Here is a 24561-nt window from a genome sequence, read left to right on the forward strand (position 1 = left end):
ATTCCAATGAGGAAGATAGACAAAAAAATAAATGGGCATATAACGAGTGTCAGGCAGACATGATGTGAAGAGAAATCAGGCAGGGCAGGAAAAAGAGAGTGATCATGCTGTTTTGAACAGGATTGTCAGGGAAGTATGAAGAATATGACAGCTAAGCAGAGACAAAAGTGATATGAGACAATGGGCCATGTAAATGTGTGGGGGAAGAACATGCTGAGCAGAGGCATGGCAAGGGAAAAGGCCAAGCATGAAAGCTGCTCAGCATTTTCCAGGAAAAGCCAAGGGGCCAGTGTGGCTGGAAGAAAGATGAGAAATGAGACTGAAGCTATAGCCAAGGCCTGCTCCTTGGAGGGACTTGAGGTGTCCTAAGGGTTTGACTGTGACACAAATGAAGTTTCTTCAAAGTATATTGGGAAGCCATTAGAAGATTCTAACTAGGGAACTAATATGATATGACTTCTGTTTTTAACGGATCACTCAGTTGATATAGAACACGTAGTCAGGGGCTAAGATTGGAAGCAAGAACACCAGTTAAGTGCTGTGAAATCAGTACGGGTGAGAGATTAGGTGATGGTCAATTTGCCCTTGACTAGTGCTTCTCAACACAAGGTGAATTTGTCTCCCGGGAAACATTTTGCAATGTCTGGAGATCTTTTCGATTGTCATGACTGGGTCCGTGGTGCTACTAGCATCTAGTGTATAGAAGACATTTCTCATCTTTCTTCCAGCCACACTGGCCCCTTGGCTTTTCCTAGAAAATGCTGAGCAGCTTCCACACTTGGCCTTTTCCCTTGCCATTCTACAATGTTCTAAGCATTGTACAATGCACAGAACAGCCTCCACAACAAAGAATTATCTACCCCAAAATGTCAGTAGCACCAAGGTTAAGAAACCTTGGTTTACGATGGTTCCGGGGAAGGGGGTGAGAAGCGCTTAGATTTGCGAGGTATTTTGAAGGTAGGACCAACATGATTTTATGATGGACTTGATGTGAGGCATCTGAGTTCATAATCCATGAGCAAGAGTTTGGATATGAGCAACTGTGTGCATCACAACACCATTTACTGAGATTGGGGAACACTGGGAGTGGAGCATATTGGGGGCAGGGCAAAGCTTAAGGAGTTTGGTTTTGGGCATATTAAGTTGGAGATGGCTATAAATCATCTGAGTCAGGGGAGGCAAACTTTTTCTGTAAAGAGCTACACGATAAATATTTTAGACTTGTGGGTCATATGGTCTCTGTCATAACTGCTCAACTCTGCCCCTTTAGCATGAAAACAGCCATAGACAACAGGTAGATGAATTAGCATGTTTGCATTTCAAAAAAAAAAAACTTTACTTGTGGACACTGACATTTTAATTTCTTATAATTTTCATATGTCATGAAATGCTGTTCTTCATTTTATTTTTTTCCAACTACTTGAAAATGTAAAAATTATTCTTCACTTGCAATCCATACAAAAACAGGTATGGGGTCAAATAGCTTGCTCATTCCTGATCTATACAGTGATGTGGAGTTGTCAGATAGGCAAGTCGGGAGTTCGGGGGAGGGGGAGGATGAAGAAATAAAGCTGCGTGTCATCAGAATACAGACGATATCCAGCCCCAGCTCATCTAGGGAGTGAATAGATACTGAAGAAAAGAGATCTGAGGACTTAGCCTTACACACTCCAGTACTGAGAGGTTGGGGAGAGGAAGAGGATCCAGCAAAAGAACTTAGGAGGAATGACAGCCAGTGAGGGGAGAAGAAGGTCAGAACCCAAATCCAAGGTAGTTGAAGAAAGAGGAAGTGCGCAATTAGGTGAAAAAGTGATGGGGAGCTTATAATCTAAGAAGTTAGAGAGACATGATATGCCCCCAGTGCGGTGATGTACACTAGGAAAAACCTAGCACACCTAGGAAGTGCTCTTGCCAAAAAATCAAATCTGAATCTGATCACATTTCTAGAAATTAACTCCCAGTTTATAAAAAACACAGAAGACAAAGGAACATGTTCAAGGACACCTCACGGATCCAATCAGCGAAATCCAAAATAAGAGACCTACTCCATTAAAATGATTTCTTTAATAAATAAATGGCAAGATAAAAGGGGGGCAGGAAAACTGTTACAGAATAAGAATCTTAAAAAACATCCAAATGCACATACAAGGTATGGACTTTGGTTTCTGCATCACACTATAAAGAAAAAGTTAGTTATTCTGGGAAATTTGAACACTGACAGGTCTTTAATAATATTAAGAACTTTTTTAGGAGTGATTTTTTTCTTAGGTATCATGGTTATATTTTTCAGAGTTCTTCCCTCTTAAAAACATATACTAAAGTGTTTGTAGATGAATTAACATAATGCCTGGGATTTTCTTTACAATAATTCCTAGAGATGGAAAAAAGAAAGCATATAGATGAAAATAAGATGGGCTGTGTATTGATTAACTGTTGAAGCTGAATGATCAGTATATGGGGATTCATTTTACTAGTTTCACAGAAAAGAATTAAGACTAATGTGAGCACTGACCTGTGATGTTCAGCATAGTTTTGTTGTTTTTGTTGGCTTTATTGGCATTTTGGAGAGAAAAACCTGTTAACTAACCTATCTCATAGGAATATGCCTGAGAGCTTAATCTCACATTTTATTTACTGAGAGAATTGTGTGTCTTTTTAAAAATAACTTTCTAATTACAAAATAATATATTTTCATTGTGTGAAAATCAGAAAACACAGGTAAATAAAATGGAACCAGGCACAATGGTGTGCACCTATATTCCCAGCTACTCAGGAGGCTAAGGCAGAAGGATCACTTGAGCCTAGGAGTTTGAGACCAGCCTGGGCAACATAGCAAGAGCCCATCTTTATTTAAAAGTAGAAAAGGAAGTAAGATCATCCATAATCCTTCCCACCAGAGGGGAACATTTTTCTTTTTTTAGGATTAATATATTTTTATATTAAAAATTATTCATACAGGCTGGGTGCAGTGGCTCACTCCTGTAATCCCAGCACTTTGGGAGGCCAAGTGGATCAGCTGAAGTCAGGAGTTTGAGACCAGCCTGGCCAACATGGTGAAACCCCATCTCTACTAAAAATACAAAATTAGCCGCGTCTGTTGGTGCATACCTGTAGTCCCAGCTACTCGGGAGGCTGAGGCAGGAGAATCACTTGAACCTGGGAGGCGGAGGTTGTAGTGAGCCGAGATCATGCCATTGCACTCCAGCCTGGACAACAAGAGCAAAAAACTCCGTCTAAAAAAAAAATTATATATACATACGTATATAAACATATATATTTATTTAATTGTTGTTATTGTTATTAGTGTTTCTTACAGCTACTTCAGTTCTGAACTCCTGAGATCAAGCCACTGAGTTCATCAAGCCCACGGCTTATGGTGCTGTCATTTGTCTGTTGTAGGAGGTCATTGCCCCAGGAGGGAAAATTACATTAGAGGCTCTGTCCTTGGCCAAGGTTGAGAAAGCCTGTCCTTGCTTCTCTAGCACTGTCGATGAAATCCACATGTCTATGCATCTTAATGGACACATCCAAGCAAAACTTGTAATTACAATGCTCAGGTTTTTTTATTGGTTTGTGGTAGTTGGAAGATGGGTGGGAAAGGTTAAGAAAGGGCAGCTGAAGGAGGCAGTGGCTCTATCAATTCCAAAGAAGGAAGTTTCCAGAGGGACCATATTCTCTCCATCTTCCTTGTCTGTCCTATACTTTGTCTTCCTTAAAGTAGACTTATTTAAACTCAGAGCCTGGACTGGGAGAACAAATTAAGTTATGTTCATGCAATGGCATGCAATGCAACTGTAAAAAGAAATGAAGAATATTTATATACTGCTATGGAGTGGCCACTAGGAAGTATTGTTGAATGCAAAGAAAAAAAAAGTGGAGAAAAGTATATATAGTAAATTACCATGTATCTAAAAGTTGGAGTGATTAAAATATATATTTGCTTATTTTAAACAAACAATGGTTAAACTTTTTTTAGAAAAGAAACTACTTACAGGAAGAGGAGACAAGGAGAGAATTTAGATGTCTCTGAATATACCTAGTTTTGTAGATCTAATTTTAGAACTATGTAATTATTTTAGTAACTATAAAACAAAATCGTTTTTTAAAAAGTAATTCCTAAAACTCAAAAGTAAAATGCAACAGGCCAGTCATGGTGTCTCACACCTGTAATCCCAGCACTTTGGGAGGCTGAAGCGGGTGGATCACTTGAGGCCAGGAGTTCAAGACCAGCCTGGCCAACATGGCAAAACTCTGTCTCTACGAAAAATACAAAAATTAAACAGGCACGGTGGCACGTGCCTGTAATCCCAGCTACTTCGGAGGCTGAGGCACAAGAATCGCTTGAATCTGGCAGACAGAGGTTGTAGTGAGCCGAGATCACACCACTGCACTGCAGTCTGGGTGACACAGTGAGACTCCACCTCAGAAAAAAAAAAAAAAAAGAGAGAAAAAGATATCACTATTTGCAACCCCTAATGAAATAATGGATCTAAACCATTATCATTGATGATGCTAACAGCACAAAAAGAGAAACAACCAGATACTGTGCCTCCTATTGTAAGTCCACACTAATCCCTATATATTTTTTTTAAATTTCAAACCTGATCTGATCAAGCCTCTACATTCAGTTAACCATTTATAGAAATACAAGGGACCAAGTAAGATGTTAATTGAACTATGAGGGTACAATCGACAAACTCTAGACTGTGGACATTCTTCAGGACGAAGAAATTGCAAGTAAAATTTTTAATAATTAGGAGAAAAATAGAAAGGGAAGGCAGAACTAATAGACAGAAAGAGACTTAAGATTGCACTGTACCGAATTTATTGGGATCCTGACTCATACAAATGAGAAGAGGGTGGTGGATGAAGGAAGAAGGAGGGATGAAGAGGAGGAGGAGGAAGAGAAAGAGACACAGAGGATGAGAATGAGAATGAATATGGAGGCAATGTGAACCATGACTGGATAGTTAATGATATTAAGAAATTATTTTTTTGGCAAGGCATGGTGGCTCATGCCTGTAATCCCAGCACTGTGGGAGGTCGAGGCAGGTGGATCACCTGAGGTCAGGAGTTCAAGACCAGCCTGGGCAACATGTGAAACCGTGTCTCTACAAAAAAACCAAAAATTAGCCAGGCGTGGTGGTGCACGCCTGTAATTCCAGCTACTCATGAAACTGAGGCAGGAGAATCACTTGAACCTGGGAGGTGGAGGTTGTAGTGAGCCGAGATCGTGCCACTGTACTCCAGGCTGGGCGACAAAACAAGACTCTGTCTCAGAAAAAAAAAAGAAAAAGAAAAGAAAAAGAAATTATTTTTAATTTGTACAGGTATAATAATTCAACTGTAGTTAGGGCTTTTTCAAAGAATGTTTACTTTTTGTGACACATACTGAAATATGGGAATTAAATGACACATCTGCATTTTGCTTTGTGGGAAGCAAGTGGAAGATTGTATGGATGAAATAAGAGTCGATCATTGTTGAAGCTGGGAGATAGATGCATGAGTTTCAATATACTATTCTCTCTACTTTTATTTATATTTGAAATTTTTATAATGAAAACATTTTTTTAAAGTAGGCCCTGGCTTACTTTTTACACAATTGTAATTCATTCTTTTAGAGGTTGCAAGTATACTGATCAGTGTGACCATACAGGACTTACCACATCCAGCTGTTTTCGACCCCCTACCAAACCCCAATAATTTTCAAAGCCAATTTGTTTTTTATTTAAAAGTTGTATTACTGCGATTGGTTCCTGGAAATGCTGACAGATGCTGACTGCTTGCTTTTCAGGCTCTGGAATCTCCAGCTATGGAAATAACCCCCAAGATGTCCCCAAAGCCTTTGAGGAGTGTATGCAAAAAGTCAAGGGGCAGGTTCCATCCCACCTCCACGGATCCACCCCCATTCACCTGGGAGCCACGGCTGGGATGCGCTTGCTGAGGTAAAGGCTAAGTGGCACAAAGGAGCCCATTTGACCAAAATAACCAAGAATATGTTGAATCTTGCCAAGAATGTAACTCTATTTCTGGGAACAACCCTCGCCCCCCAAAAAGAAGCCCATATTCTGCCATAAATTTGGGCTTTAAAGGTTGGGAAACTTTTAGTTTTTATTTTAATACCCAGAAAGAAACAGTTCTAAAATTGTTTCCCTCTCCCTTGGTGATTTTACTGAGAACTTTGAAAAAGAGAGAGGTCATATGAAATCTGCTCATGGGATATAACTCTAGTTCTTTGAAAAGTAGTTGTTTTGACAGTTGGCATTTGACACCTGTGAACAACCAGCTAAGTTTGGTAGTAAGTACAACCCATAGCTATGTAGCTTCCGCTTGTGTACAAAATACCACTGAAATCTGCTTTAAAACAATGGCATGTCTGCACCTCAAATCAGTCAAAGCTTTTGGAGTTGTTATGAAACAAGCATCTCATTTCACTCACTCAAATTAGTTCCTTCTAAATTTGTAGTCATGGCTTTTAGCCCAGTTGCATTGTTTTTGAATGTCTTTTCTCTTTTTTCTCCATTATAGCATTTCCTTGACCTTGAAATTTCAAAAAAAATTTCCAAAAAGAAACACCAAACTTAAAACTACTCAGAGTAAAGGCTACTACTCCAAGTGTTGGAATAAGGTTTTATCACAAGAAAACAACACTCATTCTGCTTCAGAGCCACTTTATCTACGATTCCAAGCACGCAAAATTATCTATGTCTGAGCATTAATAAAAAAAGAACAAACAGAGCTCCTTTAACATGATAATGAAAAGAAATCATGATGTGCTCTCCATTAGACTGGGCCTTTTCCTTATAGTCTCATAATTCTTGTTTCTAATCTGATTTCCTGGTTGACCACGTTGAATGTGGAAGGAAGTCAGATTTCTCTGCTCACTCTTGGAATCTGCAGTGTATTTCCAAATTATTTCATTTACGTGTAATAGAAATGATCTAAAAACTCCTTCCTTTTGCTTTTTCTTTCTTATAAAAACAGTTCTTCCAAAAAGGATGGAACTGAAACCATGTAATCTCAGAGAACACAGAAAGGCAGCCCCTTTACAGGCTATTAATTCCATGGACCTAAAATCCTCATCTGCTATAGTGGATGCTTCCTTAACACGACATGTGTGGAGCTACTTATAGAAAAGCCAGCTGCAGGATGTGCTCATGAAGTTTTCAATTTGGAGACTGAATGCTTAGAGCTTAGTTTGTGAAATCCTTCTGCTTTCAGTCTATTCAATTCCCATTTTCAGACTGAATTTCCTATTTCAGAATACATTAGGATGCTGTTTACTCTCCCTGGGACTTGACTTCAGGTAATAAGTTTCAGAACAGGACCTGAGCAATACCAACAATATGAATGTGATAAGTGACTACAATCAGGGAGAAATACTGGTTCAATTCCATTAAATGTCTGTAAAAGTTACTTTAAAAATCTTTGCTTTACCAGTAGTGTTTGTACATATGTAAACTTCTTGGTCGAACTGGCTCTGAACTTATGACTTAAGTAGACTTCTAGTACTCTAAAAACAAAAACAAAACAAACAAACAAAGCAGCTCTTAAGAAACTGACTTTTTCTTGGTTGCTTCCCCTCCCTCCCCCAGTCTTTCAGTGAGAAATAATTAAAAGGCTCTGCAATTTACAGCTCATGACAAAAACCATGGAACAGAAAGCTCACCTCTTAGGAAAAAATGTATGTCTCCTTTGAATAAATTAAGTACTAACTCTTTCTTGTAAAACTGTTTTCTAATGATGATCTATTTCTTCTGAGAAACTAGCTGATATTTTAATTACTAGACAAGTAAAATAGAAAAGAAAACAATTAATGAGAATTAGCTGGGATGAGAATTGATGAAACTGGGAAAACTCTGAATTATTTTCCAAGCAGTGATAATTGGCCACGGAATTGGAATGGATCCTGCTTATAGCCTTGCTCTTTCTTCTTCCTGAGCCAAGAGTCAGCCAGTGCCCCTGGCTTTCTACCCATGGATGAAAGATGAAATAATCTCCCAAGTGAGCTTTCTTTCATAGGGTAAAATGGCAGCAGATGGACGCCATAACATTCTGTCACCAGGGATAGAATGCTGTGTTGCCACTCGTCTAAGAGTCAGCACACCAGTGGTTTTTCAATCCAGTGACAGCCATGATGACTGTCATATTCCTTCATGCTGAAGCCCTCCCAAAGAGTGAAGCAGAAACAGCTAAAAACTCAATGTTCTTCCTTTCCCCCTTCCTACTAAGCTCCCTTTCCGTCTGGTCAGATGAGGGTTCCTTCATATGGTGCCTCCAAGAGATTATTTATGCCACTCTTATGACTTCATCAATCCCCTTTCCTCTGCTGATCTAAGACAGAGCAATGGCAGTTAAATAGGAGGCTCTTTTGATACATGAACAGATGAGATGGGTGGGGAGAACAAATTGTACTTATGCTGAAAGCAATTTTCCTGCTTGGCAGTTTGACAGGTAACAAGTGCATCCTGCCTTCACAGTTGCCCCAGAAGGCTTCAACTTGCAAAAGGGATTGTGGTGTACAGCACACATCTGGAAAATCATTCATCCCCACCAGCAGGGAGACGGTGAAGTTTGCATTTTCACCTGGGTGAGACTATGTATTTTAAGACTGTATTGTCTGGGCACTCAGACTTGTTTGTTCTGTGCCTTGTACAGGTTGCAAAATGAAACAGCAGCTAATGAAGTCCTTGAAAGCATCCAAAGCTACTTCAAGTCCCAGCCCTTTGACTTTAGGGGTGCTCAAATCATTTCTGGGCAAGAAGAAGGGGTATATGGATGGATTACAGCCAACTATTTAATGGGAAATTTCCTGGAGGTGTGTGCAAACAAATGCATGGTTTTTAATCTTACTGTTTATCCTATCCCCTGTGAGTGATAGCCTAAGTAGAGGTACATGCCATCAGGGATATCTGCCCTGTATCACTCCTACCATGTAACGCATTAGGGAAATACCTATGAGGCAATAGCTAAGAAAGACATATATAGCTGGGGAGAAAACATGGTCATAAACAGGACTAAATGCTAGGGAGGGAGGGAATCTTGTCACTTTACTAGCTCGTAAGAAATTGAAGGGGGTGGGATCTAAATTTAACACTAGGCTATGGGTCTTTGGGAGGGCAGTTGAAGAATAACCCTTCAGAGAGGCTCCATGACCATCTGAAATGTACAAAGCCCTCAGGAAGTCTGTATCCCTAAGTCCCCAGAGACAGGAGGAGGTCTTCACTCTGTGTTCCCAGGTCTCCTCACAGTCCAATCCCTGCACTCCCTGCTCCCTTGGTGCAGAGGAAAGTTGACTCCAAGAGACAACTGCCATGTTACAGGGGGCACAAAACAGGAGTTACTCAGAGCATATCCAGCCCAAGACCTATTTTGTTCCCCTTCAAATGTATTTTAAATTTTTAAATAATTACCAACAATTAACATTTGGGAAATTTCACATAAAAATCCATACTTCTAGCTTCTTCTGACCTCCTCACTCCTCCCAAAAATCGGAGGAACTGGTCACAGTAGACTCACATTCCCGCACGGTAACAGGAACAGAGTGTAAATCATGGACTCTCCAGTTTGCCACAGACCCACCACTCCCTATTATACACCTAATCTACTTCACTCATTTATTACTTACCTATGTTACCTGCCCAGTTCCTGTAAGCATTTTAATTCACCACCTCTAAAAGAAAAGGAAAGAATTGGCCTCACATGCTCCCTCTGTCCTACTTCTTAGTAATAGGAGACGAGGCTTGGGTGGAGAACTCTGGGCAAACAGAGATGGTGCCTTTGGCTTTCTTTCTCACTTCCTTTTCCCACTGTGCAGAAGAACCTGTGGCATATGTGGGTGCACCCACATGGAGTGGAAACCACGGGTGCCCTGGACTTAGGTGGTGCCTCCACCCAAATATCCTTCGTGGCAGGAGAGAAGATGGATCTGAACACCAGCGACATCATGCAGGTGTCCCTGTATGGCTACGTATACACGCTCTACACACACAGCTTCCAGTGCTATGGCCGGAATGAGGCTGAGAAGAAGTTTCTGGCAATGCTCCTGCAGGTACTTGAGTCGGGGGTAGGGGGTGGCAGGTGTTCTCTTGAGGGTTTGAGCTGAGGGGAGAATGCCCTGCCTTCTGGGGTCTGTCCTCTCCACTTCAATTGAAAGGTAGATGGAAATAACAGCATTTTCCAATTTACTCCTGGGGGTCCAAGTCCCTTTCCTCTCTGTCTCTTTCTTCCCCTCCGTCTCCCTCTCATGTTGCCCACTTCCAGTAAATTTGAGTAAGAAGTCTAGGGAAGTTCCAGAGCTTCAGTTGTTTTGTAAATGACTCAAGACCTGGAATCCCTTTATGGACACAAACTGTTTTAAACCAGGAGCTAAATAAGCCTGAGAATTTTGAGACTCCCCTGGGTGTAGACAAAATAATATTAGTGGTCACAAGAGAAATGTGTGCTGAAGGGGGAGAGGGCAGAGCCCTTCCCAGGCTCAGCCTCCTTTTAGATGGGTCTATATTAGGCAGACTTGATACCCTTATACGGCAGAACTTTAGAGCAACCACATTCCATCATGTTGATCAGTAATTCATTTGATAAGTGTTCCAGGGCCCAGAAGGCTAATTCAGGCATCAGCTAGAAAGCTATTGCTAATATTAAACTCAACATTATGCAGTGTGTGTTCATGAGGGCACTAACTCCACAGGTGAGACCCCAGACCCAAACACCAGTGCTCAGGGGACATCAATCTTAGCCATGGCTGGGTGGCTGAGAGGATGGGCCTTGACTGCCTAGAGGGGTATGAGGAAATCAGAAGCCACAGATCCTGGCTTCTTATGGGACTCAAAGGCAGGGGAATCAGCCTATGAACAAAATGGACACAACATCAGTAGGTTAACCCACGTTCGTCCAACCTACTCTGATAACTGAAGACAGGAACAGACTCTATCCTGCAGAGGAGTTGAAGGGATCACAAAAGTGCATCTTCAGCAGGACTCACAACTTCAGACCCCTGCATTTACCCAGTGTTCATGCAGGGTAGGTTGTGGGAACTCAGCTTCCAGTTCTGGCCCCTCCCCCAAACATCTCCCCAATCCTCCCAGAAATGGCTGAGGCCCCAGGACACATGCATGGGACATTTATTGTCAGGAGAGTCTGAGCACTGCCTGGAAAGGATAGATGTGAGAACCCTGCTGACAGCCCTCAACTACCCTTCTGTAGTAATCCATGCTCACACTACTATAAAGAAATACCTGAAACTGGGTAATTTATAAAGAAAAGAGGTTTGTTTAATTGGTTCATGGTTCTGTGAGCTGTACAGGTTTCTGCTTCTAGGGAGGCTTCAGGAAACTTAAAATCATAGTAGAAGGCGAAGCGGAAGCAAGCCCTTCTTACATGGGGGAATAGGAGGAAGAGAGAGAGTGAAGCGGAAGGTGCCATACAATTTTAAACAACCAGATCTCCTGACAACTCACTCACTATCATGAGAACAGCAAGGGGGAAATCCACCCCCATGCCCCAATCACCTCCCACCAGGCCCCTCCTCCAACACTGGGATTACAATTTTACATGAGACAAAGCCAAACCGTGTCACCTTCCATGGCTCCCATCCCAACTTCCACCTCCCTGCCCAGTCAGCCAAACCAAACCCTACAGGTAACTCAATCAACCCTCCCTATCAGGGGATCTCAATACTCACCACTCATCCCCACTTGCTCATCAAAGTAGTTCAACCAACATGCTTCTTTCTTTCTGGGAGAGAAGCTCTGGAAAATCCTCTTTTCTCCAGCTCCTTTTACCTCTAGCAATGCCTAATGTCCTTTGCTCCAGCTCTGACCCTAGCAGGGGTAGAATGTGGAGGCTCAGGTGAAATCCTCCTTTTTCCAGGGTGAGTGAGGATCAGAGAGGCTAATCTTTTAAATTTGGCTGGCCCTATGGAATGTGTGTGTTTCTGTCTGTCTGCGTGCCTCTGTGTGTTTTTGTACTCATACAATGTTTACTAAAGAATGATTATCTATGTATCCAGCAGTCCACAGAAAAGAAGTAAATACTTCACCTTTCTGAGGTCTGATTTAGGCTTGAGAATGCCAGTCTCCAAATGTGAGCCCAGCAATGGCCATGGAGAAGTGAGCACCCAGCCTCTCACAGTCAGCTCACAGGGACAGGGACACATGTCTTCAATTTGCATGGTAACCTCTAGATGCCTGATAGGGTGGCTCTGCCCTCAGAGGCTTCTGACTCATGCAAGAGGAGAGACCCAGATGAGATGAGGATTACTGACAAATTCATGTCAAGACTCACCTGACCAACAGTTTCATAGGTCAAATATGTATTGCCAAGCCCTGACTTGGAAGGTTCACACAAATTATTGCATTGTAAACACTGACTGAGTAAATTCCATCAGTCTGGATCTTGTTTCCTCATCTGTAATATAAGGAACTAGGTAGTGTGGTGAGAATGATAGCTGGATATGTACTTTGCAAGTTACTTTCTTATCAATAAGTCTCCAGTCACCTTAGAGCTGAAGTCTCACTCTGACAACATGTTAGATATTAGGAATGTGCATTCACTTTCTATCTTTTCCTTTTTAAGTAAGAAATTTTTCTTCTGTTTTTAATGTAATATATGTTCAGTGAAAAACATTTAGAAGATGCACACCAAAAACTATAAAGGATTTCTTTAAAAACAGAATTAACCACTATTAACATACTATTGCATTTTCTTCCATTTTTTAAATGTATGAATGTGTAAAAACTTGGCTTCATATGGTATATATAATTTTATATTTACCTTTTATTTTACCTAACCATATATTATGATCATTTTCCTGTGTTGTTAATGTCCTTTTAAAATACGATTTTTTATGAGAGCATAATATTCCAAGTACCATAACTTAAAAAGAAAAAAAATTGACCATTCGATTATGAAAGAAAGTACATTCTTATTGTAAAAATTTAAAACCATAGAAAGAGTGTTAAAGTCAAAATGAAAGATCCTCCTTCCAATCCCATTTACTGAATGCCATCACTGGTCAAAGCTTAATATGTTGTTCTTCTACACTTTCCAGGTCAGTATATTAACTTATTTTCTTTACTATTTACTATCCCATAATTTATCAATCATACCCTCCCTCATGGACATCAGGCTATGTCCTGTTTTGTTGCTACAACAATAATATAATAAGCCTTCTTACTCATATAATCTTAGTGATTTTATTTCTGTAGGACAGGTTCAAAGGACAGGTGTATTTTTTTATTTAAATGAACAAATAGGTAATCTTCCAACAAAATTAGAACCATTCAGATTACCACCCATGTTGTGATGACTTTTTGAAATAAGCTTCAGGAATTCCAAAACATTCTAATAATAAGTACTTAGATAATGAGGATCTGTTTCTGGATTTTCTGTTCTATACATTCATTTTTCTATTTTGGGGCCAATATCATGTTGTTCTACTTGCAAAAGTCTATTTTTCTACTCTCAGAGGTTTATTTTGAACTTCAAAGTCATTTGAAGCAGTAACAAAAAAGGAAGTTTTTTGTTGAGATTGTGATAGAATCACATTGATCCATATATTAATTTGGTTAAAATGTGCTTATTAGTGACATCAACAATTTCTATCCAGAATTATACAATGTATTTCCATTTATTTAATTCTTGGCTTGTATCCTTCAATAAAATGTATAGTTTTCATCATTGGTTCTGTACCTCTGTTGTTAAATGTATTTTCTTTGTGTATATTTTTTAAGCTTTCTATCACTATCAAGAATAGTTTCTATCATTGTTTTTTCCAGTTTTAACCAGTTTTACTCAAAGATCAGATTATGCTGTAGTTTTCTAGTGGACTTTTCTCCCTCGAGCCCATTGACTGACTTTTTCATGACAGTGCCCTGCAAACACTAAGCTCGGTGAAGACTGTTGAATGTTGAATGCCTGAACTTGGCACATTGGCAAATTATACTTAAAGAATGCCATAACAAAAATTCAAACACACAAAAAAAGAAAAGAACTAATACTTACTAAGCTTTTCCTATGTACTAAGTCAGAAATAATTTATGTTATCTTGTTTCTTCTCTGGGCCAAGCCAGAAATAATTTATAGTTTTAATCATTTTAAAAGTATAAATCTCCCTTCAGACTATACTAGAAAAGAAAAAAAGTACAAATCAGATTTGGAAGTAGATACTAAATAGCCAATTGATTAGTTTGATTTTTTTTTCTTTTTTCTTTTTTTTTTTTTTTGGAGATGGAGTCTTGCTCTGTCACCCAGGCTGGAGTGCAGTGGTGTGATCTCGGCTCACTGCAAGCTCTGCCTCTTGGGTTCACGCCATTCTCCTACCTCAGCCTCCCGAGTAGCTGGGACTACAGGCGCCCGCCACCATGCCCAGCTAATTTTTTCTATTTTTTTTTAGTAGAGATGGGGTTTCACTGTGTTAGCCAGGATGGCCTCGATCTCCTGACCTCGTGATCCACCCGCCTTGGCCTCCCAAAGTGCTGGAATTACACGTGTGAGCCACCACGCCTGGCATATTTTTTCTTTCAACCAATATTTCAGCCATAGGGTGACCCAAGTATGATATGCTATAGATTATATGTAACAATTTTTGAAAATCATAGATTTTTTTTCATACCATAGAGGCAGAAAGGGGCCTGTTTGCCTCTTTCTCAGTCATATGAAGATTTTTCTGGAAAACACTCATTTGGGTTATATTTGATGAATGTTAAGCTTTTATAGGATTTTTGCAGAATCTTGTCACTGACCTTTGTTAAATAATTGCACTACTTGAATATGTACCTCAGTTTCCTCATCAGTAAAATGAAAGGGTTGGGCTAAATGTCTGAGTCAAGATTTTACTGTACGGTGGCCAGGTGCAGTGGCTCACACCTGTAATCCTAGCACTTTGGGAGGCTAAGGCAGGAGAATCTCTTGTGCCCAGGAGTTTGAGACCAACCTGGGTAACACAGGGAGACCCTACCTCTACAAAAAAAAAAAAAAATTAATTAATTAATTTAAATTTTTTTTTTTTTTTTGAGACGGAGTCTTGCTTTGTCACCCAGGCTGGAGTGTAATGGTGCAATCTCGGTTTGCTGCAACCTCCGCCTCCCGGGTTCAAGTGATTCTCCTGCCTCAGCCTCCTGAGTAGCTGGGACTACAGGTGCGTGCCACCACGCCTGGCTAATTTTTGTATTTTTAGGAAAGACGGGGTTTCACCATGTTGCCCAGGCTGGTCTCAAACTCCTGACCTCAAATGATCTGCCTGCCTCAGCCTCCTAAAGTGCTGGGATTACAGATGTGAGCCATCACACCCAGCCAAAAGAAAAGATTTTACTGTAGGGGAAGCAGTATGCCTTAGCGGCTTAAGTTGAACATAGTTCAAATCCAATTCCTTAGAAAAGAGAGCTCATAAATTGAATCAACAACATTCAGGACTTTAGCATAAAATAGAGTATTTTGCACCAGTAGATTAAAGATTGAATAGTCATATGGAAAAAGTAAAGCCAAGTCTCTGAGTCTTTAAATCAAATAAATTGCAATGGATAAAAGATTTATATGTGACAAGGATATTTGTTTGTAATGGCAAAATGATTGGGAACCACCTCAATGTTCATCTAGATGATATTCCTTAAATAAAGTATGGTTTATTTGTACAGTGGAATACTATGCAGCTACTAAAAAAATAGGCCACTGTATAAGTACAATGAATGGAAAGATCTCAAAGATATATAATTTTAAGTGAGAAAAGCAATGGGTAGAATGGGGTATATAAAGTGCTACCATTTATGGCTTTAAAAAAAGAAAAGCATGGGAGAAAATATATATATCTGCATGTGCATGCCAGATCTTTGGAAGGATACACAAAAACTGGCAATAGTGATTGTTTCCAGAAAAAGGCCTGATGGCTGCAAGTGGATGAGAAGGAGACTTCACTTTCATATGTTTATTTGTACCTTTTGGATTATTTTGCTAGGTGGATGGGTGATATTCTACTTAAAATGATACATTATATATATCCATTTTCTCACCAAGTGAAGTTCATAAAACCTGGTTCATAGGGCTATCATAAGAGCTGGATCAGATAATGTGACAGAGAGCCTAGCGCTATGCCTGGTACGAGGTAATTGTCACACACACACACACACACACACACACACCCTTTTCCCACCCCTACTTGAATTATCTAGACAACCTGTGATCAAAGACATGCTGACACAGAATGGTATTTTTTGTTTCTCTCTTGGCATTGGAGGGTAGTGATAGAGAGAATTTGCAAAAGGGAAATACTTGGCTCTCCACAAAAAAAGTGGTTTCTAACACCTTACTCTTTTTTTTTTTTTTTTACTTAGAGATTTTATTATTATTATTATTATTATTATTATTATACTTTAAGTTTTAGGGTACATGTGCACAATGTGCAGGTTAGTTACATATGTATACATGTGCCATGCTGGTGTGCTGCACCCATTAACTCGTCATTTAGCATTACGTATATCTCCTAATGCTATCCTTCCCCCCTCCCCCCACCCCACAACAGTCCCCAGAGTGTGATGTTCCCCTTCCTGTGTCCATGTGTTCTCATTGTTCAATTCCCATCTATGAGTGAGAACATGTGGTGTTTGGTTTTTTGTCCTTGCGATAGTTTACTGAGAATGATGATTTTCAATTTCATCCATGTCCCTACAAAGGACATGAACTCATCATGTTTTATGGCTGCATAGTATTCCATGGTGTATATGTGCCATATTTTCTTAATCCAGTCTATCACTGTTGGACATTTGGGTTGATTCCAAGTCTTTGCTATTGTGAATAGTGCCGCAATAAACATACGTGTCTAACACCTTACTCTTATACCTACAGAATTCTCCTACCAAAAACCATCTCACCAATCCCTGTTACCCTCGGGATTATAGCATCAGCTTCACCATGGGCCATGTATTTGATAGCCTGTGCACTGTGGACCAGAGGCCAGAAAGTTATAACCCCAATGATGTCATAACTTTTGAAGGAACTGGGGACCCATCTCTGTGTAAGGAGAAGGTGGCTTCCATATTTGACTTCAAAGCTTGCCATGATCAAGAAACCTGTTCTTTTGATGGGGTTTATCAGCCAAAGATTAAAGGGCCATTTGTGGTAAGAGCAAAACCTTCTGAAAGATTCCTTTCTTTCCCCATTGAATATTCATTTCTCACTTTTCTGTTTCTCCTCTGCTGACTTGTTAGCCACCTTCTTATTCCTCACCCATAAACCTTTCTATTATACCCCATTCTGAGAACTAATTTTCTTCTGTATTACTTATTTCCAGGCTTTTGCAGGATTCTACTACACAGCCAGTGCTTTAAATCTTTCAGGTAGCTTTTCCCTGGACACCTTCAACTCCAGCACCTGGAATTTCTGCTCACAGAATTGGAGTCAGGTCAGTATTTAAAGAGAAGGGATCAATGTCAGTACAAAAAAATATGGTAGAATCTATTCTATGTGTGTGTATTCTGAATTTAGCCTTTATGCTCTTCTATTTCCATCACATCTGTAAAATAAAAGGAATAAGGGAATCTACTCCCACACCTGTGGTGTGAATTAATGTTATAACTACATGCACAATTGTTAGAACAATATTTGGCATATAATAAGCACTCAATGAGTTTAAAGATTAGTATATTGTGATATTATATAGGGATATTTTCATAATTATATTGCATGATTATATGATTGTATTATAAAGTATTTTCTATTATGAAATTATGGGTGATAAGATTCTTTAAAACATGACTTTTAACCCAAGGTGTTCATTTTAAAACATACCTGCCTGCCCTGCCTCTCAGATGTTTTAAACCTTTCAGCTCCCACTGCTGCTCCCCAAATTTGATGAGGTATATGCCCGCTCTTACTGCTTCTCAGCCAACTACATCTACCACTTGTTTGTGAACGGTTACAAATTCACAGAGGAGACTTGGCCCCAAATACATTTTGAAAAAGAAGTAAGTCAAGCACAAATCATTTTCTCTTCTTCTTCCCAACAGAGAGGTTTGTATGTGTGTGTGGAACAAATGTAGAAGGTAAAAGGGTATTAATGAGTTAAACTCATTGGGTGGAAGCTGATCAGACTGATCCCTTGTGAGTTTCCCAGAAGAGGTCGTGGAGAATTTAGAAGAGTTGCTCATGGGTATACATTCTCCCGGAAAAGACTGGAAGCCAAGGGCCAATGGACTAGGCGGTCCTGGAGGGCAGAGACCTGTCTTGGTATCTTCATATTCCCAGCACTCGGCACAAGGGATAGAGCCTAGAAGGTACTTAGTAAATGTTGGTTGAATTCATAAATAAATATGTTAAGGATATGAGACTTTTCATCCTGAAAAGAAGCTTTAAATGTAAGTTTTTTAAAGAGGATAGTAACTAATTCTTCTCCATTTTATTCAGATATCAGAGTAAGATACAGGCCTTAGGGCCTGACGGATTTGCATTAGCATTAAATAAATATTTTCTCTTTGAATGAACCTGAAGTCATTATATTTACTGACAAAGATTTGGGGGATGGGGAAGATATTCTTAGCTCAGGGTTTAATATATTTAAAAATATGTATATTTATAGATATCTATAAATACATACATATATATATATGATGGTCAAGTGACCAGAATGGTCCAAAGCTGGAATCACAGCTGTCACCTGGTGACAGGTGAAAGGACCTCCATACCTTGTTTTTAGGCAGGGCTAAGCCTTGTGAATATGTTCAGCCAGCACTATGTTCCCCAGGTTCCAGAGAATTTTCTCATTTCAGGAATAGCTGATATGAAGCCTGAAGGATGTCTGGAGTCAGCCTGTTCAATACCAGCTTCAGCAATAATTAGATTAAACCAATCAATATCCTGCATTAGGCCTCTGACTATCTACTTTTACATAAATAAAATTGAGTCATCTACAAAAAAATAAGGATGTCTGGAGACATAAGGACTGTTGGTAGCATGTACTCTCTAAGCTTTGCTTCTAATAAATCTAATTACCAGTAAAGTATATTATAAGAATGGAGAATGACTTTCCATTTGAATGCCAGTTTGAGTTGACATAATATTCTAAGTTAAAAGTTCCCTTTTTTTAATTATAAAGAATTTTGTGTCCAGCCAAATTAGTATTTAAATGTGAAGATGTAGGCTGGGCACGGTGGCTCACACCTGTAATCCCAGCGCTTTGGGAGGCCGAGGCAGGTGGATCACCTGAGGTCAGGAGTTTGAGACCAGCCTGACCAACATGGAGAAACCCTGTCTCTACTAAAAATACGAAATTAGTTGGGCATGTTGGTGCATGCCTGTAATCCCAGCTACTCAGAGGCTGAGGCAGGAGAATCACTTGCACCTGGGAGGTGAAGGTTGCTGTGAGCTGAGATCACGCCATTGCACTCCAGCCTGGGCAACAACAGCAAAACTCCATCTCAAAAAATAAAAATAAAAATAAATAAATAAAAACGTGAAGGTGTAAAAAGACTTGAGAAGATTTGCTGCACAAAAGACTTACAATGAAAATATTTTTGGTGGAAGTAATAAAATAAGAAGAGAAATAAATCCAGGAGATGTTACAAAAACACTGGAAGTAAGAATAAATGATGTTGTGGCTTAAAATTTACATTAAAAAGGCCGGGTGCTGTGGCTCATGCCTGTAATCCCAGCACTTTGGGAGGCCGAGGCAGGTGAATCATTTGAGGTCAGGAGTTCGAGACCAGCCTGGCCAACATGGCAAAACCATGTCTCTACTAAAAATACAAAAAATTAGCTGGGTATGGTGGCATGTGCCTGTACTCCCAGCCACTCAGGAGGCTGAGGCAGGAGAATTGCTTGAAACTGGGAGGTGGAGGTTGCAGTGAGCCGAGATCTCACCATTTCACTTTAGCCTGGGCGAAAGAGCAAGACTCCATCTCAAAAAAAAAAAAAAAATTATATTAAAAAAACAGAAAACGAACACTAAAGAAAAGTATTTTTAAAAAACTCCATTCATATGACTCAAGTATAGAAAATATCCACATGATAAGGGTGTGGTAAGGAGTTATAAGATACAGGGACATAAGAGTAACCTAAAATTCTCTTCTTGTCAAAGGGAACACAGAGATATCTTTTTCTTTTTCTTTTCTTTCTTTTTTTTTTTTTTTTTTTTTTTTTGAGACGGAGTCTCGCTCTGTCGCCTAGGCTGGAGTGCAATGGTGTGATCTTGGCTCACTGCAGCCTCCGCCTCCTGGGCTCAAGCAATTCTCCTGCCTCAGCCTCCTGAGTAGCTGGGATTACAGGCACCCACCATCATGCCTGGCTAATTTTTGTATTTTTGTAGAGACAGGGTTTCACCATGTTGGCCAGGCTGGTCTTGAACTCCTGACCTCAGGTGATCCCACCTCGGCCTCCCAAAGTGCTGGGATTATAGGCGTGAGCCACCATGCCTGGCCACAGATATCATTTTTAAGGCAGGAAAGAAGAAAAAATATATATAGAAAAATAGCACTAATTGAAAATTTAAAAGTAAGATATTAGAAAGAAGTGTAACTATATTAATAATCACAATAATTATAAATGGATTAAACCTACCAGTTAAAAGAGAGATGTCAAATTGAATTTTTAGAAATCAAGCAGGTGCCATTTATAAGAGAAACATGGTTCAAGCATAAAGACATGGAAAGATAGAAATATAATTTTGTTAAATTATCAAACACTACCCAAAAGAAAGCTGGTATAACTATTTAGTATCTGGCAAAGCAGTCTTTAAGACCAAGAGCCTCATTCTAGACACAGAGGGTTACAACATAATGATAAAATGTTCAATTCACTATGAAGATTGCAAAGGTGAAACATTTATACACCTAATAAAACACCCTAAAAACATGTAAAGCAAAAATAGATAGAACTACCAGAATAAATTGACAGTCAGCTTCCCATTTGGGCTGATTTTCTATTCTTAGAAACTGGTCCTGGGATCAGTAAACCACTCATTAGCCTCTTTCTCTAGCCACAAACACTCCTGTGCTCCTGGACAACAGGAACACTTTCACTGTTATTAACTGTGCTGTCTTCATTCTTGGCTGTGACAAGATTGTGAGAATTTGTTCTTTTGACTATTTCTTCTGCAGCACTGGAGGTGAGATTCCCCAAGCCTTTGTGGCTACGTGTGGTGTCTTAACTTGGGCAAGTCCTTTGACCTCTTTGGGCCACAATTTCCCATGGGAGCTTTGTGAGGTTGATAGCGGTATGCCTCCGGTATGTGATTGCAGCCTTGAGCCTTGCCCTGAGAACTGAGCCATCTCCTCTACTCCACAGGTGGGGAATAGCAGCATAGCCTGGTCTCTTGGCTACATGCTCAGCCTGACCAACCAGATCCCAGCTGAAAGCCCTCTGATCCGTCTGCCCATAGAACCACCTGTCTTTGTGGGCACCCTCGCTTTCTTCACAGCGGCAGCCTTGCTGTGTCTGGCATTTCTTGCATACCTGTGTTCAGCAACCAGAAGAAAGAGGCACTCTGAGCATGCCTTTGACCATGCAGTGGATTCTGACTGAGCCTTCAAAGCAGCTCCTGGAGTCCAATGGCTGCTTAGAGTCAGCCTGGGTGGCACCAGGCAATGCAGGTGAAGTGGCTGCCTTCAGGAAATACAACTAACTAAAATCAAACACCTAGGTCACGTGCCTCTCAAACACTGATTTCTGCCACAGCACCTCTTGAGGCGTCCCTTGGCTATTCTGTGCATATTGTTCTTCAGAGACCTCACTACCCACATGCTGATCTATTGGGGAACAGAGAAGAGACAGGCCACTAAGGTCAGGCTCTTTATATTAAGTTCCCCAGAGGAAGAGTAAGTTGAGAAGGTATCAGTTTAATGTTGAAGAATTGACCTCAGGGCTCAGTTTCCATTTCCCTCCCTCAGTATTCTTCCTGGCAAGATACCCATTAAGCATTTCGCCAATCAGAATCTCATTTTATAGTTTTTCCCATTGGTCTTTAACTAAGACTTTCTTGTAGCAATCTCGTAAGCAGTGAACCCCCTCAGATCAGTAGAATATAGTATCTGGGGGAGAAGACTTACTTCCTTCAGGGCAGCAGCCACAGCCAGGCTTCTGTCATACAGGTAGATCCCGAAGCACAGAGACATAAAAAAGGTCTCCCAGAAAACTATAGACCATTCTCCAAGTGGAATTCCCACTTAGGGCTCTGGTCAATAGATTGCAACCTGTGTGTTTGTCATCATCCTCATCTCACCATTGTATTGCTATGCCCTCCCATAAAAACATATTGATCCCTAGCAAGATTATTGCATTCCAGATTTTACTGCCTTTGCTAGGCTTTTGCTTAGCAAAGGGCTGACTTTCCATTGTTATCATGGTGTATATATTTTTGTCACCATTCCCACAAGTATACTTGATGTTGTCATAGAACATCCTACTCTATGATTTACTAACCAATTACTTTCCCAGATCATAGACCTCTCTGCATAGTAGTCATAGGTCTTGACTTTGGGGAAAGAAAAGGAAGCTGCAGGAATATTTATCTCCAAAGTCGGATGAGAAAGAACTCCAGCAAATCCAATGGCTACAAACTAAAAATCAGCATTATTTCATATTGCTGTTTCTTAGCTGAATATGGAATAAAGAACTATTATTTTATTTTGACTTGCAAGGGGTGTGTATGTGTTAACTTCCATATGGTACTCTTTCTCCTAAGGACCCTAGGTGATATTTATGAGAGAAATTTTTTTCCCTAGCAAATTAAGAAACCCATTCATTAATATCACCTTTATTCCAGAGAGTTCAAAGTGCTTTTACTTTGATAAACCTTTGACTGCTTGAGATTATTGAGTCAAGCATTTCTGTACCTTATTTGAAATTCTAAGCCTCTGTGAGTCCACAACCTGACACTCAAATCTTGGTTCTCATCCAGAACGGCTACTCCTATCCCAAACTGTACCTTTGCTCCCGCCATCCTCTCTACTATATTATAGATCCTCCTCCCACCCATCCAAATCATGTATGTTTCTCAAGGTCCAGTTCCTTCATATAAGTCTTCCACAAAGCTTTCCTTGCACACACATACTATGCTCTATCTCCTGGACCACTTTTTCAAAACCAGCCACGTAAGTCCTCATATTGTTATTTATCTTGGCATATGTGTACAGCTTATTTCTAAAAGACAGAGTAGGCTACTTAAGGGCAAAGCCTATTGTACATCACTCCTCATTTATTCAACAGACATCTAAAAACACCTATTATGGCTGATACCTTTTACATGTGATTTTGGATTTGGACATATGCTATGAACATAGTATTTATTCATATTTGTTGATTGAGGTTGTTTCCATGAATGACTAAGAAATGGGCAATAAACTATAGAGATAGCAGGGAAAAAACAGCATCCAAATCACCAAGAGTTTGCAAGAAAAAAAATTTGTATGTGCAAGAAAGAGAGCCAAAGCTCCATGAAGGCAAATCCTAGTCAACATTTCTAACTCATTTGGGAAGTTAGAATAAGCTGAGGTACTTCAGGTTTTCTGACACACACCGAAGAATTTTTGACTGGGTGCAGTAGCTCACACCTGTAATCTCAGCCTTTTGGGAGTAGCTGAGGCAGGAGGGATTCCTTGAGCCCAGAAGTTCGAGAGCAGCCTGGGAAACGTGGCAAAACCTCTTCTCTCCAAAAAATACAAAAATTAGCCAGAAGTTGTGGGCACACTTGGAGTCCCAGCTACTTGGGAGGTTGAGGTAAGAGGATTGCTTGAGCCTGGGAGGTGGAGGTTGCAGTGAGCCGAGATCATGCCGCTGCACTCCAGCCTGGGTAACAGAGCAAAACTCTCTCTCTCTCTCTCTCTCTCTCTCTCTCACACACACACACACACACACACAAGAATTTTTATAGATAGACCATTGTGAAATCTGCAGTTCAAGTGGCATATCTAGCACTGTTACTGTGGTGAACAGAATACTCCTTCCCCCTCTGGTGTTACTCCAATTATGTGGTTACATTGTCACATGGCAAAAGGATTTTGCAGATGTAATTACAAATCAGTTGACCTTAAAATGGAGAGCTTATCCAGGTAGGTCTAACCTCACCACATGAGCTCTTTAAAGGCAGAGCATTTTCTCCAGAAGAGGAAGTCAGAGATTCAAAGCATGAGAAGAATTCCACATGCAGTTGCCGGCTTGGGGATGGAGGGCGCCGTGTGCAAAGGCCCTAAGTGCAGCCTCTAGAAACTAACAGCAATCCCTGGCTGCATCAGCAAAAAACCAGGAACCTCAGCCCAACAGCTGCAAGGAGCTGGATTCTGCCAACAACCTGAATGAACTTGGAAGCATATTTTCCCCCAGAGCTTTCAGATAAGAGTCCAGGTCAGATCATATCTTGATTTCAGCCTACTGAGACCCTAAGTGGAGAACCCAGTTGAGCCCACTCTGACTTCTGACCTACAAAACTATAAAGTAACAAAAAGATGACGTTTAAAGCCACTAAATTTGTGGCAATTTGTTACACAGTCACAGTAAACTAATACAACTATAGAACCCCAAACCCCAAAGCTCCAACCAAAGCAAGTCTTTTGATTTGAAATACGTGAAGATAAAAGTGAT

The 24561-nt window shown here is 40.2% G+C and overlaps 1 protein-coding gene across 1 annotated transcript in view; it reads left to right on the forward strand.

The window, feature by feature from the left end:
* ENTPD3 (ectonucleoside triphosphate diphosphohydrolase 3) overlaps nt 1-22614 on the forward strand; it is a 43041-nt gene extending 20427 nt beyond the window's left edge. The window contains exons 5-11 of the mRNA XM_001135726.7: nt 5795-5945; nt 8659-8818; nt 9818-10051; nt 16840-17112; nt 17285-17395; nt 17820-17957; nt 21271-22614. Coding sequence (XP_001135726.1) covers nt 5795-5945; nt 8659-8818; nt 9818-10051; nt 16840-17112; nt 17285-17395; nt 17820-17957; nt 21271-21507 — 1304 coding nt within the window. The 3' untranslated portion in view covers nt 21508-22614. The remainder of the gene's footprint in view (nt 1-5794; nt 5946-8658; nt 8819-9817; nt 10052-16839; nt 17113-17284; nt 17396-17819; nt 17958-21270) is intronic.
* The last annotated feature ends 1947 nt before the right edge of the window (nt 22615-24561 follow it).

Source organism: Pan troglodytes, chromosome 2, assembly GCF_028858775.2.
Source record: "Pan troglodytes isolate AG18354 chromosome 2, NHGRI_mPanTro3-v2.0_pri, whole genome shotgun sequence".
Classification (NCBI taxonomy): domain Eukaryota; kingdom Metazoa; phylum Chordata; class Mammalia; order Primates; family Hominidae; genus Pan; species Pan troglodytes.